Source organism: Phodopus roborovskii, unplaced genomic scaffold (genome assembly GCF_943737965.1).
Source record: "Phodopus roborovskii unplaced genomic scaffold, PHOROB, whole genome shotgun sequence".
Taxonomy (NCBI): Eukaryota; Metazoa; Chordata; class Mammalia; order Rodentia; family Cricetidae; genus Phodopus; species Phodopus roborovskii.
Window position 1 is genome coordinate 2,313,761 of NW_026125708.1, and position 18,041 is coordinate 2,331,801.

Genomic DNA, 18,041 nt, shown 5'->3' on the forward strand with positions numbered 1-18,041 from the left:
TCTGGGAACAGATGGTTAAACAGGATGACCTCTAAAAGACCTTTAGAGTTTGAATATGGGTATTACCTGCCACAGTAGACCTCTGAATTCCCAAACCCTAGATTCTCTTAGACATTACAAAGCAGGGCTTTTATACCTTGCCCAGAAAGGGGATAAGTGGAAATCTAAGATAGGGAGTTTTGTCCATATTTGTGGCAACCCAAGTGATCATTAGGTCAACCCAGGTGGTCATTCGGTCAACCCAAGTGACCATTAGATTAACCCAAGTGTCGATTAGGTCAGGTCTTATCTGAAAGAACAGCAGCTGATGGCCCACTTAACTCCGTCTTTCTTCAGAAACAGATTACTATCACCATAGAGGTCTGTGCCAGTCTTCTAGGTCCAGACTCAAGAGAAACAAACTGTCTGGCTATTTTGCAGGGCTATTACCCCTAGTTCAGATCCAAAGGCACCTCCACCAATTTTCCTACATGGCCATATGCTAGGATTATTCACCAAGTTTCTTTCCAATTGCCTGGCTTCAAGGTGCCAGGTGCTGCCCAAAGCAGGAAGGATCAACCTTATACAGCCTGCTCCTCTTGCTCTTGAAATGTATTTCTTTTTGAAGAGATGGAGAATCTATCCCTGACATTCATCAAGAACCAAAGGTTTCTCCGCCTTCATTGCCAAGTAGCCACATTGCTTGGTCCTGAAAGGGTCAGTGCAAGGGGTGGGAGGCCAAGCCTCTTTTGTGTAATGCCAATGACAGCCTTGCAATCAGAACTGAGGGAAAATTTAGATGTGCACCTGATCCTGAAGGCCTTGAACAGTCAGCAGTGGTAGCAGGAACTAACTAGCTAACTCTCCTTGGTATTTGAAGATCACCGCCTCTTTTATTATTTCCATTGAAGACGGCAGGATAGAAAATATCACAGTTCCATTGTATAGGGAAGGCTGGGAGGGGTAAAGAGCTTTGACTAAGACCTCACCCAGCATATGTCACAGACCTGAGACTTTAATGAGGTCTCACTCCCAAGATAGCCCCTTACCACAGCTCTGTGTGGAATTTAGGGTCCAGGAAGGACAAAGAGAGGTGATCGTATGGAACTGAAATCATTGGGGGTCCTAGGGAGAAACCTAGCAATGCCCAATTTTCATTACTTGATAGCACTACCTGTTCTCTTGGCTGCCAGGGGTTCTTTGGAAGAAGACTTGGGTATTTTCTTGGGAAACAGTCCCGGCGATGAACCTTAAGAGTTCTTGTCTTGGAAAAAAATCTTCCATTCAAGCTCTGGGTCCCACAGAACGGGTAGCCTTCAGGATCTTTCACTCATCTGATAGAAGCAGCAGCCATCACACTTCCATTCCTAACCCTAGACCCAAGTGCTGGGAGCCAGTCTGCTTCCTGTAGTTTCATGGACTCCTCTCCATCTGCCATATTACAAAGACCTTGACGTTGCCAGAGTCTCTCAAGAACGGGGAGCGGGGTGGGGCGGGGGATTTGAGAGGACTATTCCAAAGCCAGATGTCTGTGAGGAAAGGAGTTTCCTAACTGTGCCCCCTGCAGGACATGCCAACCCTATCCATCACACTCTCTGTGCATGGAGATCATAGGAGAATTAGGCTTCTTACCACCCTTTGTTCATTCTAAACCCTCACAAGGAGCCCTGCAGGAAGAGGGATGGGGAAGGCAGTAGTAGAGAGTGGGAGGTCTGTTGTGCTGTGATCATTGGCAAAGTGGAGAAGCATTTTAGTGATGAGGGATAGGGATATAAATTTACAGTTTGGAATTGTTATGATGTGAAGGTACCCCAAGGCTAGCATAGAGAATGGGACATGTTTGGGTCAACAGTTGACAGATTTGAAGGAAGAATTTTCATGGCAGGAGCCTCTACCAGCTACTTGAGCTTGAGAAGCCAGGCTGGCACAAAATGCAGCTGCTGGATGTTATTTAGCTACTGGTTCCCTGGAAGATGTAGCAAGCAAGAGCTAAGGTCCCTAGAGGTAAGCAAGGACTTTGATCCTCATGTGAGTGCTTGTGTTTTGTGCATCTTCTAGTAAATGCAAACAGATTTAGAGAAATTTTAACCTAGAAAGACAATTAGATGGAATACAGCCCAACCTACATCCCATCCTATTACTCATGTGAAACTGATGCTCAGACAGGGAAAATGGCCTGCCTAGGACAGTGAGCAGGTCCCCACCTCTAGACTCAGCAATGGAAAGTGGCAGCCTGTCCCATGGGGTCTCCTTTTTGATACACCCATAGACTCAAGGCTAAAAGTGCTTGTCTCCCTTCAGGAGCCTGGCCAGGCAGAGAATGTGGCTGCAGTCTTCATCCAAACTTGGCTCCTCACACACACTCCCCCAAGGCATTTATGCAGCTCCTGCCTCTGGACTGGAAGGCTCTAGACTGGCTCAGAGCCAGGCAGTTTTTAGGCCTCCGTAGTGTTGCCTGAGGTTTCACCCTTGCCTGAGGTGTCCCTAGGCCATGTGCACCCCAGAATCTGATTTGTTTTCTTAATCCATTTCAGGGCTCTTTCCAGGAGGGAGCTGAGGTGTGTTTCTTTATTCAAAAAGCTTCCAGCTGAGATGAAGTGTGAGGGGATTTGTTGTGAGAATGGCCTGGAGCAGGCCAATGCTGCTTTGGGGGGTCAGCATCCTGTGTGAGATACTGTGTATATAAACTATATATAATGTATATAAACAGGGATGTAAGTTTGTGTAAATTAACGGTTTATTCTTTGCAAATAAAGTGCTCCCCTCCCCACTCTTGAAATAAGCTTGAGCTCTTCTACATGTCACATGCTTATTCATAAATGATGCCACTACACATGAGCTCCAGGAAAGGACCAAGAAACCCATCTTGGTGAGAGCGCCAGAAGGAAACTATTCTAAAATTCTTACCAGTACATCCCATGTGGTCTCTTTCCACCAAACTACATACCTCCACTCCATTCACCTTTGCATGATGTCTTGCCAGAAGCATATTGTCACAAGACAAGAACACACAGCATGGGCCACCTTCAACTTGAGAATGTGGCATCTACATTTCAAGCCTTGTCCAAAACAGCTCGATGAGATCCAACCTTCAACTCCTCATTAATACAAAAATTGGCTCATTTTGCAGACAAAACAAATGCTCAAGGATGTTAAGTAGCTCCCCCAAGACCACTCAACTAGTAAGTGTTTCCGCCTGGCTTGTTCCCCAATATTCTTTCCACTCTGCCATGCTGCCTGCACTGCCTGGCCCCATGCTGTTTGCTGGAGAAGCCCTTGCAAGCTATTCTAAGGAAGATCACAAGAACAGGTAGCCAGTAATAGGTAGGCCAGAATAGTTGATGGAACTTTTCACAACCCCAGCAGCCTTTGTCCTTGTTGGGGAGACTGTGACCCTCAATTAATGTTCACGAACCTGCAATGGTTAGATGAGCATGGCTTGGATACTGATACCCAGGTTGGTCCTCTATCTGCTTTGAAGAGAGAGTTTCATTTGCAGAAGCCTGGGAAATTTAAGAACACCTTGGGATATTGCTCAGTAATAGACCATATCTTTAGTGTCAGGCCCCAGGTTTGATTCCCAGCACCAAAATTGGCACTTTAAGGAAAAGAAATGTCAAGGAAGTAGAACTTCTGGCACAAGAAAAAGAACATGCAGAAAATAGCAGAAGACCACACCTCTGTCATACAGCCAACCACATGAGATAGGCATTCAAGACAGAGAAGGAGTATCACACCATAGTAAGTACACAGGGTGTCTTAAACCAACTTGACAAAACTTGATTGGACCAGATGACATCCATCCAAGGGGGCATGAGCACCAAATTGTGTAACATATGTGATTACAACAACCACTGGGTTAAAAGTGTGAGAGGCTTGCCCCTCAGAAATTCAGAAAGCAAGTTCTTCAATGGCTGCTGGAAGCCTGTCGTTCTATTTGCTTAGCAAACAAGAGCAGAGTTAATAGGGCCAGGATACTGCAGGAAACTTTCTTGAGTAGAAATGGGAAAATTAGATCTAAACCATTGACCATTCCTGGATAGCTTTATGGGGTGGAAAATAAGTATGGACAAGAGTCACCAAGGGATATCAAATTACTTAAACTTTCAAAATACTACCCTTCACTTTCTTTTAGAAACTGAGATACTGTGAACCTTAGGGCATTGTTTGCTTAGGGGTAAGAAATGGGTTAGATGGCTAGAGGAGAATAACTGTGTAGCTCTCCAGTTTACCAAGTTTAGTAACATACAGTAGCATTTAAACTTGCCAGAGACTTTAAGGTAAGCAAAGTGAAGGATTATTAGTCCTTCCCTAATAAAATGGATAGGATGATGATTTAAAAAAAAAATCACAGGACTTGAATGTGCTGCTGTTTGAACCCAATGTCCCCTGGCTTTTGTACCCATACCTATAAGATTCTTGAAGCCATGAAAATGACAGACACACAAGTTCCTGGAGCTCTCCAAACAGACTAGCTGGAGCACACAGTACCAGAGATGGCTATTTATTCTATCCCAGGTTTCCTCAGCAACCTCCAGTGACTTTAGTGAACCTCTCTCTGCCTAGGGTTTTCTCTGAGTCAGGGGAAAAGGAAAAAACTAGGAGAAAGAGATGGAAGTGGAAAAGGATGGTCATAGAAAACAATCAAATGGACACACCCCCACCTCCCTCCAGTGAGGACTGCTGCAGTCAGAAGTGAAGCTCCATGGGTAACATTGGCCTGTTGTCACCAGTTCCACACCATCCAGCCAGGGGAATGTCTTTCAAACTATCATCAGCTCCTGGGTCTCTGAGATGCCAAACTTGGTCTTATGTTGATCAAACAATTTGCGTAGGGCATCAATATAGAGTGTGTGGTATTTGGCCACAGTCTCCTGGCTTGGATTCTCAATCTTGGGCAATGGTAGAGGTTCCCCAACTGCCAAGGGGAATGGAAAAGGGAAAGAAAAGCATCAGAATAGCTCACTCCACATCACAGCCCACATCCTGGAGCTCAGCTTCTCTCTGCCCTGACGCTCTGCTCACCACTCATCCCAGCCAGCCTCCCTGCCTCCAACCAGTCAGGGTTCTGGGGCTCAGCCACAGAAGTGAATCCTAGAACTTAAACCAGTAGAAGGGCCCACTCACCAACAGTGGTTATTGGCTGAGAATAGGGCAGAAGGCCACGGGAGTTCTTGGTAAACCCACGCCCATAGAAAGCGCAGGGGTAGATGTGTACCATCTTCTGGAACCACTCCTGGAAACGATTGATAAAGCCCCCAGGAGTGAAAATGTACTGATCATAGAGGTCCGTCTCTCCAAAGACATAAGCAGGGATTAGAGATGCCCTGCAGAAGAAAAAGCATGTCCTTGAATACTCAGAAAGATAGGAACCATGCAGACGATAGCATGCTGAACATCAGCATCTCCTGGGGCTGTGTACACTCTCCCTAGACCTCAAATGCAGCTGTACCAAGGTCCCAGCTGACTGGTGGCCAATGGCCTAGGTCAGGCTATCTTTAGGGATGAAGCAGCAGCTTCCACTAGCTTAGTGATTCTTTGGAATGCCCAAATCTGAACCGATGTCAGACTGTGCCCATTTCATTTGATTTCTATCCCCTTAGCCCACATGGCAAGAAGTTTGTCATTCTCTGCTCTAAGGTCCAACCACAGTCCTATGGTAGAGAGGCTAGGGCAGTGCAGGACCTGGGCAACACCCTGCCCAACTCTCTTCTAACCCATAGGTGATTTTCTTTCCCTTTGTCCTTTTTTTAACTGACAAATTGAATAAAATTTGTACAGAAAAAGCTAGAGTGCTAGAAAGCTAGAGGACCTGAGTTCAATGCCCAGAACCCATACTCAAAAAAAAAAAAAATGCCAGGTGTGATGACATGCCTCTAATCCAAGTGCTAGGGAGATGAGGAAGGGCGGATTTTTAAGGCTTGCTGGTTAAGCCTACTGTACTAGGCAAATTCCAAGCCAACCAAGACGGAGTGAGCCTGAGGAACAATACATGGTTTTACCTCTGTCCTCCCTGTGTAGGGACTCATGGGCAAGCATGCATGTGTGTGTGTGTGTGTGTGTGTGTGCGTGTGTGTGTGTGTGTGTGCGTGTGTGTGTGTTTCTTCCGGTTTTTCGAGACAGGATTTCTCTGTATTGTTTTGGAGCTTGCCCTGGAACTCACTCTGTAGACCAGGCTGGCTTCGCACTCACAGAGATTGGCCTGCCTCTGCTGGGAGTGTACCACCAATGCCTGGCCATGTGTACATTTTAATGATGGCTCTATTTACTAACAATTGTTTGCATACTTCTTCCTTTATCTTTAGCTAGCACAAAGCCTGATATTCTTCTCTGCTAGGCTTTTGGGCATCCTCCCCACCATGTCCCACCCCCATGTCCTGGCAGCTATCCTTACCCGTGTCGAAGGGCCGTACGCACAAAGCCATACCGCTTCTTCAAGACCAGGGTGGTAGAGCCTGGCATGCTGTATCTACATTCAGCCAGGCCACCAACCACCACCACAAGCATGTTGCCTGTGCCCTTCCGAGTAAGCAGGAAGTCCATGGAGGATTGGCTCACAGAGCAGGCCCCTGGTAGGCAGAAAAGGCCCAAAGGTTACTTCCCAACCATGTAAACTGTTTCTCCCCACTTCCTTCTCTTACGAGCAACAAAGCAAGGAGCATCCTCTTCAGCCTGTGACTCTAGGGAGTGGTTTAGCACCTGAAAAGATCCCAGATTTCACACTGCTCTTACACATCCTGTGGTTCTTCTTAGAGTAGCCCTCAGAGCCACTCACCTGTAGACATTACATACTCTCTGAAGACAGGCACCCAGAAAAAGGCGCCTAGTGTGAGCATGTAAGGAGTGATTCCAGGAAAGGTCTTGGAGAAGCCTGATGTGTCAGTGGCAAAGTGGCCAAAGCATGAATGGGCCATGAGTCCATGAGGATGGCAGGCAAGGATGTAGTTGTGGCTAGGGGAAATATCATGCGTCTTCAAAATCTGTAGGGGAAAGTGGAGACAGGAGAGCTAAAGACAGAGAAAGAAACTCCTCTTTTGGCCAGAGAACTGGGAGAAAAAAGGGATTGTGGGTTCCAGCCATGCAGGCTGTGCAAAATGCATCTCCAGGGGTCATCACTTTCCCAGGCCCTCATGAGTTTGCACTTGTACCCCAATCCTGCCCCAAATGCTGGCCCAAGCTCACCTTGATTGGGAAGTAATTGCAGTAGTGTTTCCACAGACACCACCTCCTCACACAGGTGAAACGGCGGCCTCCTGAAAGCACAGACAAGTTCTGTCCACCCCCACTCCCCCTTTCTGGGTCAGGGGGTCCTATAACCTTTTCCTTCCATCTTAAATGGCAATTAGAATAGTCATATCAAGAACAACTTAACATGGACCCAGCCTCTGCTTCATTAACTGCACCCACCCCTATCATCTCTTACTAACTCCAGTTCTAAAATCAGTCTTTCCATGACCTTAAAATGACCTCAGATTTCCTAGCACAGGAAGAGACAGGCTGAAAAACTAGCTGGGAATCGGCCAGAGCCCCCCAGGATTAGCAGAGTAACAGGAGGAATTCATGGCAATACATCCCAGCAGGCCCTTACCTCGCTCAGGGGTCTTCCAGTCAAAAGCCAGCCAGATGAGCAGCAGCACAGTGATAAACCAGTACGATGTAAACACCACCAAGTAGAGGTTGACAAGGATCACAGTGGTTACTAGAGAGAACCCAGCCTGAAGTCAATGAATTGTGAACAATCCCTCCTGTCCATATTATCCCGAGAAGTTCCATCCACCCCAAAGTCCCACACACTGACTGAGGCCCTCTCAACAGTCACCCCCCACACACTTAGAGGTGGCCCACATGTCCATGCACCCAGTGCTGTCCCCCTTGACCTTCTGAATCTGATTTTGGTTCAAAACACAACACCCCTCCACCTCCAGAACCTGCCCCAGCACTGTGCTGGGATTTGTATATGGTGTGGGCCAGCACAGGGAGCTACTGATGGCCATGGAGCATTTGAACTCTTAGAACAATTTTCTCTGACTTATAGTTTCTGAACATCTTCCCTGTAAGGCAGTGGTTCTCAACCTGTAGGTCGTGACCCCCTTGGGGGGTGAAACATCAGCTATCCCACATATCAGATATTTACATTACAATTCGTAACAGCAGCAAAATTATGAAGTAGCAATGAAAATAACTTCATGGTTGGGATCAGCACATGAGGAACTGTATGGAAGGGTCACAGCATTAGGAAGGTTGAGAACCACTGCTGTAAGGTGTCAGTGGAGGGGATGCCAGAGGAAGCTAACACTATCTTCACCAGATTGGAAGCACACAAAGCAAGGAACAAAGGAAAACAAAAGCTGGACTAGAATAAGATAAGGGTCTGTGCTCAGCTGAAGTAAGATGGGAAAGAATGACTAAAGAGTCACTCATGGGTGCCATGTTCACTTGGGAGTTACTACTAGAAATGTAAGCAGCCAAGAGTAAGATGACATGGGAAATGGGTCAAATAGAAGTTAGAAAAGACAAAGAGACATAATATATTGAACACACTGTGTCTTGACTTCTTATTGGAACTTCACAAACGTGATTTAAATGTTTTAGGAATATAGGTCCACAAAGAGAAGAGATGAAAATGTGCCAACAGTAGATGAGAGGCATCACTAAAACATTTGCTCATGTGAAGTAGATGAAGGGAGAAATAACAGAAAGCAGCAAGCTGATCTCTAAGCACCTGCAAAGGAGAAGCCTGCAGGAAGCCTGCTTGCCTTGGAAAAGTCAGGTGTCACAAGAGGTAGGGATGGAGAACAGGCTCAAACAGCAGAAGCCTGAACGAATTCCTGACAAGGAACTAGTTAGAACACTGGCTCTGTTCTCCTCTGTGCAAACAGTTAATGGAAGGATTATACTCTGAAAACTAAACCAAAAATTATTCTGTATTCACAGAGTCTGCATCAGGTCCCCTGCACATAGGCTATGGTTGTGTAGCTTGGTGTTCTTGTGCATCTCCTAAAAGTGGGGGTTGAGGAGGGCATCTCTAAATCTTTTGCCTGCTTTTGGAGTGGTGGGAAGGACTTGGAGGAGTGGTGGGAGGGAAAACTGTGTTCAGGGTCTATTGAATGAGAAAAGAATAAAAAAATACAGGTGGTTTTCAACTTACAACATTTTGTGCTTTATGGTAGTGGAAAAGCAACAGGAATCCAACAGAAACTGAATGTCGCTCTTTTCCTGAACTAGCAATATGTGGGTGGTACTGCTCTGTTGCATGGTGAACAGTAGCAAGAAGCCACAGCTTCCACTCAGCCACACCACCATGAGGATTAACAAACAACATGGGGCATTGTGCTGTGTTACTAAGCTATGGTGTTTGACACAATAGGTATATCATATGCATTCTTGGTTGGTTGGTTGGTTAGTTAGCTGGTTGGTTGGCTGGCTGGCTGGCTGGCTGGCTGGCTGGCTGGCTGGCTGGCTGGTTGGTTGGTTGGTTTGAGACAATCTCACAATACAGTATGACAGCCCAGGCTGATCTCAACTCATAGCAGTATTCCTGCTTCAGCTTCCAAAGAATTAGGAAGCCAGGATGCCTTACCTGGCTAATGTCTTCATGATTCATAGTATTTACAACTTACTATAACTTGGAGAACTTCTGCACATACATGAGCTACAACTGAAATATTCTATATGGAGCAAAACAATGGCTCAAATGAGAGGACAGATAATTTCAGATATACAGTCTCTGGTAATTTGTTCCCCTTTCCTTTTTTCTGAATATTACTAGATGACATGCTACACCAGAATGAGGGAGAAGGCATAGAATCCATGGCGGAAAGGGGTCCAACAAAAGAGGAAACTGAGCATGGGCAGGGCTGGAAATAGATAAGCAAGGCTCCTAGGGTACAGATTTAAAGAGACACCCACTCTTAGCCACATTCAAGTTCGGCCTAACATTTGCATACCCCAAGAGTGAGCACCTTAAATTTTGCCTAAGTTGCCTCAAGCACTCTGGTAATAATAGCTGTTCATAAGGCCAGACAGTAAGAGGGAGATGCTAGGTTCCAGCAATACTGTCCTCAAGGGAAGAAAACACGAGGAGTATTGAAGATTCCCAATATGTTTGCACAGACTGAAAGATGACCATGTGGGTGAAATGCTTGTGGGTAAATTAGGAAAAACTAAAAGATATCTAGTAAATGAAAAAAAATCAAAAACAAGGCCTGGAGAGATGGCTCAGCAGTTAAAAGCACTTGTTGCTCTTGCAGAGGACCTGGGCTTGAGTCCCAGAACTGACATCATGGTTCACAATCATCTGTAACCCCAGTTCCAGAGGACCCAAGAGGCAAGTACATGGTGTACATGCATGCAGGTGAAACAGTCACAGTATACAGTAAAAATAAATAAATCTTAAAAATTGTTAATTAAAAATGTAAATTAGTCAATTATTAGTTCCAAGAAACAAGAAGACACACAAGAAAATACAATACTGGTTCCAAGAAAATAAAATGTTAGTTCCAAGAAAAGAACAAGTCACACAGGAAAATACAATTATTTCTTAATTGTAGTCAGACATTTAACCAAAATGAGGTTATCAGAATTTTGGAAGGGGCCTGGCACCGGAGAGGCAGAGGCAGGCAGATTTCTGAGTTCTAGGCCAGCCAGGGCTATGTAGAGACCCTGTCTTGAAGAAGGAGAAGAAGGAGGAAGAGCAGGCAGAGGCTGGGTGGGGAGAGGAAGAGAAGAAACGACAACATTGGAAGGAAGAGGTAATATATTCAAGCAATATCACATAGTGCTCAGTTCTCATTTCCTGTCTTGGAAAGTCAACAGAGAATGCCTAAAATTATTACATCATATAATATCAGTGTTCAGAAACTCCAAATAGCAAAATTCAGAAGTATTTTTTTTTTTAAACAGACACACTCCAAAATGACTGTCGCTGGGGAACAGAACTATAGGTAGTACAAAGGTCAGCAGCTGTAGCCTCAGAACACAAACCACAGAAAATTTCTTAGGTAATTAAAGAGATATGTGGGTCTAGTCCAAAGGACACCTCATTTCTCTTGCAGTTTTCTAAAACCCAAGCACAGCTAAAGGCATTTTATGCACATGGCTTGGGGAACACCCTGTGATGGGATGAATCTTGGATCTACCACTTATGTTCCTGAACCTTAGCTCCTCAAGTGCGAAATACCAGTATTTGCCCTTTCCTCTCCGAGTACCTCCACAAGTCTTCTCTTGAGGCCTTTGGAGTCCAAATGGATATGGTACCCCAACCAAGGGAGAAGATCTGTCCCATTGGTGAAGAAAGGCCAGCTTTGGTGCCCACATATCCTGTCACCAGGACCAAGAGCTCTTGCCACACAACCTGTCTGTACCGAACAGAACCCAGTTTGAAGTACAGGGCTTCAGGGACACCTTGTTTCAGTCATTCTTGACCTGTTTCTGTATCAGCTGCCCTTCTGGCAGCCCATGCTGAGACCCGTAGTCTTGATCATGCTTTCTCTTCTTCCCATTGGTATCTTTTTGATCCTCATGTTATATTAATTCTTCTCTGATTCCTTGACTCTCCCATGGCCTTTCTTCTTCTCTCCAACCTCTTTACTACTGGCCTGGTACAAATCACCATCCTCTCTCAAAAGCCTGCCAAACTTGATATCACCATTTCCCTTCCTGTTTTCTTGGGGTCATTTTACTCCAAAGAGCTAAAATAGACTTTCAAAACCACAAACCTAAAGTCATCAACCTATGCCAAACCCTATTCTTTCTCCACATGACATTATGGATGAAAAAACCAAACTCCTTTAAAGTTTTCAGTGTTCTCTATGCTTCTCCCCAAACTGTTTCTCCAATTCCCCCTCCCCGTCCTTCCTTCACCCAGTAAAAGTTAAGTAGCCATTCTGAGCTCACTTCCATCTTAGTCACTGTCAGCCCTGTGAATACTCCAGATTCTCACTCATCCTGATCTTTCCACGTGCTGCCTATTTTCTGCCCCCAAGGCTCATCCCTTCCTCATCAGATTCTTAATTGCCCTTCAAGAATCAACTCAAGCTCAGTGTGGCCACACACACACCTTTCAAGCCAGCACTTGAAAGGCAGAAGCAGATCTACATAGGCAGCCTGATCTACATAGTGAGTTTCAGGCCAGGCAGGGCTGCATAGTGAGAGCCTGTCTCAAAAAGTAAGTAATTGCTGATGGACATACAAAAAGATTCTCAGCCTCATTTACGATTAAGGAAGTTCAAAAGAAGAGTGGGACTTATTTATCACCTCACTCCACAGTAGCTAGAACTCCATACAGGTTGTCCATTCACTTCCTTTCCTATACTATGGTAACCCCTGAAGCTAATTCCAGTTACAGTTGGTGGTACCTGTACCAACCTGAACAACAGAGCCCACTGTGAGCTGAGACTCCTGTCAACCCATTAGCATTTGGTATTAACAAGAGACAATAATCTGTTCACTTAAGCCACGAGATTTCACCTGGAGTATCCTGACAAATATACCCTAAATACACCCATTTTACAAAGAAAGAGAATAAGTAACTTGCTAAAAGTCATACAGATAATAAATAGTACAGCTAGAATCTGAACAGTTAGTTTAACTTCAGAAACAATTTTCAACACCTATATTATATGTGTAATCTCATAGCTATTTGTATATATGTGGGCATACATATGTGTATGTGTTATATACACATTTATAATCCCCATCATTTATGACTATGCATGCACATGCGTGCACACACACACACACACACACACACACACACACACAATTAACACAGCCCTGTTTGAGGAATGAGATTGATTGGTGATGGGATTGAAGATGGAGAGAAGGCAGCCAAGGTTCAAGCTTTCTAGACCTTCAATGAATAGTCATTCTTCCCAAATTCAAACTTAGCTCTTTGACCTTGGGGACTTTGCTGTCTTGTAGGAACACAGTTAACAATGATGAAAAAGTGGAAAGATGGTAACAAGCCAAGACTGAAGAGAGAATACAATACAGGTTGAAAATCCCTAATCCAAAAAGCAAAATCCAAAATGATCCAAAAAAGTCTAAATTTCTTGAGCACTGACATGACATTTCAAGTAGAAAATTTGACATCTGACCTCATGTGACGGTCACTGTCAAAATACAGGTGCACTAAAATAGTGTATAAAAATTACCACAGACACAAATGTTCAGTCTTGGCAATCCCCAGTATACCTCATTATGTGTATGCAGATAATTCCATCCTACTCTCCCAAATCCAAAGTCTGGAACACCCCTGCTCTCAAGCATTTCAGATCACAGGTACATACCATTAGACAGAAGCTCTGCAAGTACCACAAGACCACTAATTCAAGTCTCATGAGAATCCTGGGACAAAAATCAAAGCACCCTGTGAACCTAGACGATGAAGGCCTGCCTGTGCACACCACCTGCTTTCCACAGTTCCCTGCTAACTGTCACCTCTGTCAGCAGCTGGAGGGATGACAGGAGAGCTGAGCTTGTAGCCACACAAGGAGGTTGGCCCTTACTTAAGAGAGGTCACTGTGAGCTGATGGTAATTTTTTTTAACCTTTCACTGAAGAGCTTTATCAAATGTAGAAGGCCTGCCTGCCTCCTTCTAGATGCACTACTAATTCTATAAGACTATGACTTATGGACTGGAGAGATGGCTCAACCATTAAAGGCTAGGCTCACAACCAAAAATATAAGACTATGACTTTCATATCACTTCACTCTACAGCAGCTATAACTGTCCATGGTTCTCCATACACTTCCCTTCCTATGCTGTGGTAACCCCTGAACTTTCTTTTCCAGTTACAATTGACAGTGCCTGTACCAACCTGAACAAAAGTCCACAGTGAGCCGAGACTCCTGCCAACCTGTTGGGGGCATTTAGTGTGAGGAAGAACATAGTCTCACTAGACTACCAGTCTAGTGTGCACACCAAGCTCCATACCCAACCTCCCAATCATCAGTGGGAAGATGCAGAAAACAAAGAAAGAAATTCTCAGACAAAATGTTAGCCTTTGTGAGCATACTTTCAGCCCAGCTCCTCCACTGCCTAGCTTGTAATATTGGACAAATGATTTCTAGTACATGGAATTCACCTCTTCAGCTACACAATGCAGATTATTAGTCACATGTGATGACTAGACTAGTGTTCAGCATTTAAAAAGAGGCTAGTGTATGTTAGCTAACACTATGTGAGTATTATTTACCATTACATCAGTATCAGTATGACTTTTTAACATAGCTTCTACTTTGTAAGGCTAGCACCAGCTAAAATGAAATAATTAATACATGTGAAAATACATGGGCCAAAACAATATTTAAGAATTCCTTTATCTGGTTGCTTCCAGTTCTGAGTACCCTCATCCATCATTCAGTAATAGATTGTTCTGGTACCTAGCTTTGGCTCCCTTACTCTGTGTCTCTAGTCTGATGGTTGGCTGAGGTAAGAAATACCCAAGATCCTATTCATAGGCATAGCACTTTACCAGGCTCATGCTCTCAGGGCCTGCCTATATATAGTCTTCATTCCCAGGGCACTGACAAAATCACTTCATTCATGCTCTTGACTCCTGTCAGTATTCACATGAACTAACTGTTCAAGCAAGACTTTTATCAGGCCCCTTCCTGCTGTGATGGTTCGTTCCAGGATATAGAACACCATGACCAACATGGAATTTTCACAAAGGGCCAATGGTGTAGATGTTGAAAATGGTAGAAACATGGTTACATTCCTCTCAGCAGCAGGTTTCTAAAGATTCCCTCTACCATGAAGTCAACTCTTTCATCATGGTTTGCTTGATTCCCTGTGCTTGCAGCCACAGCCTTCCTTTGGCTGACTTCAGTGAACTTGTTTTCCATGATTTCATAACATGGCCTCTACACCTCAGTGTAGACCTGGTGGTGCTCACTAGGCAAACACACACACACACACACACACACACACACACACACACACACACACACAGTGAGTGAGAGAGAGAGAGGAAGAGAGAGAGAGAGAGAGTCCTGCATAAACACATACATGTCCATGCCCATGTCCATGTGGTCATGTACAGATTTCACAAACACTCTGCCCAGGTGTGTGAGGCCACAGACCAGGGTAACAACTGTCCTTGTTTGCCTAGAACAACACAAATTTTGAACATTGAACATTCTACCACCCTCAAACCTTTAATACAAGGCAAGCCAGTGTAAATTGGATGCCCCAAGTAGCTTGAAGACTCACCTATAACCAAGGCACTGAGGGCCCACTGGAAAAGAGCAAAGACCTCCAGGGCGGTCTTGATGTCCTTCTTGGTGGGCCAGAACATTATGTCTGGAATCTCAGTAGCTCTGGGTAAATGCTGTTTGGCTGTCCACCCTCACTGCTCTCGGGTTTGCCATGTTTCCTCTCTTGGGCTTTCTTCTCCAACTGTTGCATATTCTCCGCCCCTTGCCCCACCCTCCCACAGAACTGCAGAGCCTCCTACCGCCTCTGCTCGTCCAGTTCCTTCCAGCTGCCCACCCACCTGCACTTTTACCCACTTGAACTCTGGTCTGGGTTGAGGTTGTGACACACCCACTGTACACCTGGATAGTGAATGAAGCCCTGATGTGGGAAGTGAGTGGGTGGGATGGGGCTGGTGAGAGATTGCCACGCTGTCTGAAAATGAGAGAGCTGTGGGCAGGAAGAAATCCTGAACTCGGATGGGACAGACTAGGGGCCCACATCTCTGGAGATCCCACTATTTATGATCTTAGTAAGAACTTAGCTGGAGGGCTGAAGAGGTCACAAGCCAGGCCTTCAGGTCATTACATTGAAGTGAAGATATCACATGTATAACTGTGGGCAGATAGTTGGTGCTGAGCAAATTTCCTATTGAATGATTAGACAAATGCTGGTGCACACTGTGTTATTCTGTGTTCATGGTGTTCCAAAATAGACAAAACTTGCCTAGTATGAAAAATCAGAAATTTTGTTGCATCTGCTAAGGATTAACTAAGACGTAATTTGATGGAAACTTTTGGGGGGCAGTAATGATCTCAATACCTTGATAAAATTTTGAGTTTTATATATCAAGAGCAGATGTAAAAATACAGTGAATAGGGGGGGCTGGGAGATGGGTCAATAGATAAGAGCACTTGTTGTTCTTGTAGAGGACCCAGGTTCAATTCCCAGCACCCACATCGCAGCCTATAACTGTTCAAAACTCCAATTCCAGAGGATTTAATACCTTCTTCTGACCTATTTGGGCACTGGGCTTTCAGATGAGGCACAGACATACACACAAACAAAACAATCATGTGCATGAAATAAGCAAATCTTTTAAAAATAATTTTAATAAATACAATGACTCAGGCTGAAGAGATGGCTCAGCAGGTAGAAGTGCTTGCCACCAAGCCTGGCAACCTGAGTTCAATCCCAGGGACCCATGTGATAGTGAGAACCGACTCCTGTACATTTTCCTTTGACTTCCATACATGTGCCTTGGCATGATCATGTCCCACCTCAACACAATAAATAAATAAGTGTAATGAAAAGTGGTCTTTTAAATACAATACATGGATGTTTTACAATTTCTGCATTTCACCACATGTAAATTTTACCTAAAACATAAATAAATATTGAACTTGTGTTGATATTGATGTTTTTGGGGTAAAGAATATGTTTGCAATTTATTTTCAATGTACACACAGTGTCTTATAGGTAGACAGAAGGTTGTAGTAGTGAACAGATTGGTGACAAGTAAAATAGATCAAAATGTTATCTGCACAATCTATGTGGCAGGTTCTCACATGGTTCTTTAAACTGTTCAGTAGGTTCAACTTTTTATAATCAAATTTTGTTAAAAAAAATTCCTTCAGGCAGTGGTGGCGATCACCTTTAATCCCAGCACCCAGGAATCAGAGACAGGGAGATCTCTGTGAATTCAAGGACAGCCTTATCTACTGAGCAAGTTCCAGGACAGTCAGGCTGCTAACCAGAGAAACCCTGTCTCGAAAAACAAAAACAACAACAAAAAATAAGGTCAAAGTTTTTTTTAAAAGTTCCTTTGAAGTCATAGTAAAAATAAATAAATTTTAAAGTCTGACTTATCAGTGTAGATACCTTGCCTGCATCACTTACATATGGGAATATATGTATAAAAGCAGACATGTATGTACTTGTCTTCGTGTTTGTTATATATCCCTGTCATCTCCAAGTGTGTATGCAGTGAAGATGTACAATATGAAGGGTATCTCAGTCTAGTCACAAGTGTGGTAGATGTCAATTACATGAAGAGTGAATGACCAGAAGGGTTTCTTCAGGTGAAATAATTGCTGATGGTATAGTGTACTGTGCACACTGTTCTACACAACTGAGTTGGATCACTGAAGAGAAAAAAAGAATCCAAAACAAATTAATGCTCTTGAGAAGTTTACATTCTGGTAAGGGGAGATAGATGATTTAAATTAATTACCTAGAGTATAAAGTGATAAAAGTTAGAGCAGAGTGGGAAAGATACAGATGCTGAGTTTACACAGATTGAGGAGGGGTTGGGTAGGAAGAGCAGGATTTATAGTTTCAAAAGGAGTATTGTGGATGGCCACACTCTAAAGGCAGTTCTTCAGCACAGATTTGAGAGAGATGAGGAAGGTGATGACCCAGGTAGAGAGACCAGTCTGCATACAGCCCTTGAAATAAGGTGTGCTTGGCAGGTTTCCAGGAGCAGCAAGAAGACATGAGACAAATCTGTGACAGGAACTGAAGCTGTAAGGTGGATGATATTAGTAGGGATCAGATCATGAAAGGCCTTGTAGGCCAACGTGAAGTGGACTTCACGTTTCATCATGAACAAAATGGGGAATTATTGAAGGATTCTGAGCAGAAAAGAGATAACTGACTTATATTTTTGAAGGAGTGAGGAAGAAAGAGAGGATCTTTGAAGGGCTATTATAAAAATCTTTGGTGTACAATGGTGCCTCAAGCTAAGTTAGCAATAGTGAAGGTTATGACTTGGTTAGATCTTAGAGATAGAGGTCCTTCTCCTTTATGATGCCCAGATGCCTCAAGAGGGAAGGTATATAGTGAGTACCTGCCATGGGCCTTT

The 18,041-nt window shown here is 44.2% G+C and overlaps 1 protein-coding gene across 1 annotated transcript; it reads right to left on the bottom strand.

Moving 5' to 3' along the window:
- Positions 1-4,542: 4,542 nt before the first annotated feature.
- Positions 4,543-15,360, bottom strand: Awat2 (acyl-CoA wax alcohol acyltransferase 2). The gene is made up of 7 exons (XM_051178504.1): positions 15,197-15,360; positions 7,568-7,678; positions 7,162-7,232; positions 6,755-6,959; positions 6,374-6,548; positions 5,107-5,306; positions 4,543-4,897 (listed from the first exon to the last, which is right to left on the bottom strand). Exons 1-7 carry the CDS (start codon positions 15,279-15,281, stop codon positions 4,743-4,745), a joined length of 1,002 nt encoding a protein of 333 aa, XP_051034461.1. The 5' UTR covers positions 15,282-15,360; the 3' UTR covers positions 4,543-4,742.
- Between the last annotated feature and the right edge of the window lie 2,681 nt (positions 15,361-18,041).

Bases quoted from the DNA above. Each gene is read 5' to 3' on its own strand.
- Awat2 (XM_051178504.1), bottom strand. From the start codon at position 15,281: ATGTTCTGGCCCACCAAGAAGGACATCAAGACCGCCCTGGAGGTCTTT. The intron at 7,679-15,196 runs GTGAGTCTTCAA...GGTTCTCTCTAG, and splicing joins CCTCAGTGCCTTGGTTATAG to TAACCACTGTGATCCTTGTC. The intron at 4,898-5,106 runs GTGAGTGGGCCC...TCCCCTTGGCAG, and splicing joins TCAGCCAATAACCACTGTTG to TTGGGGAACCTCTACCATTG.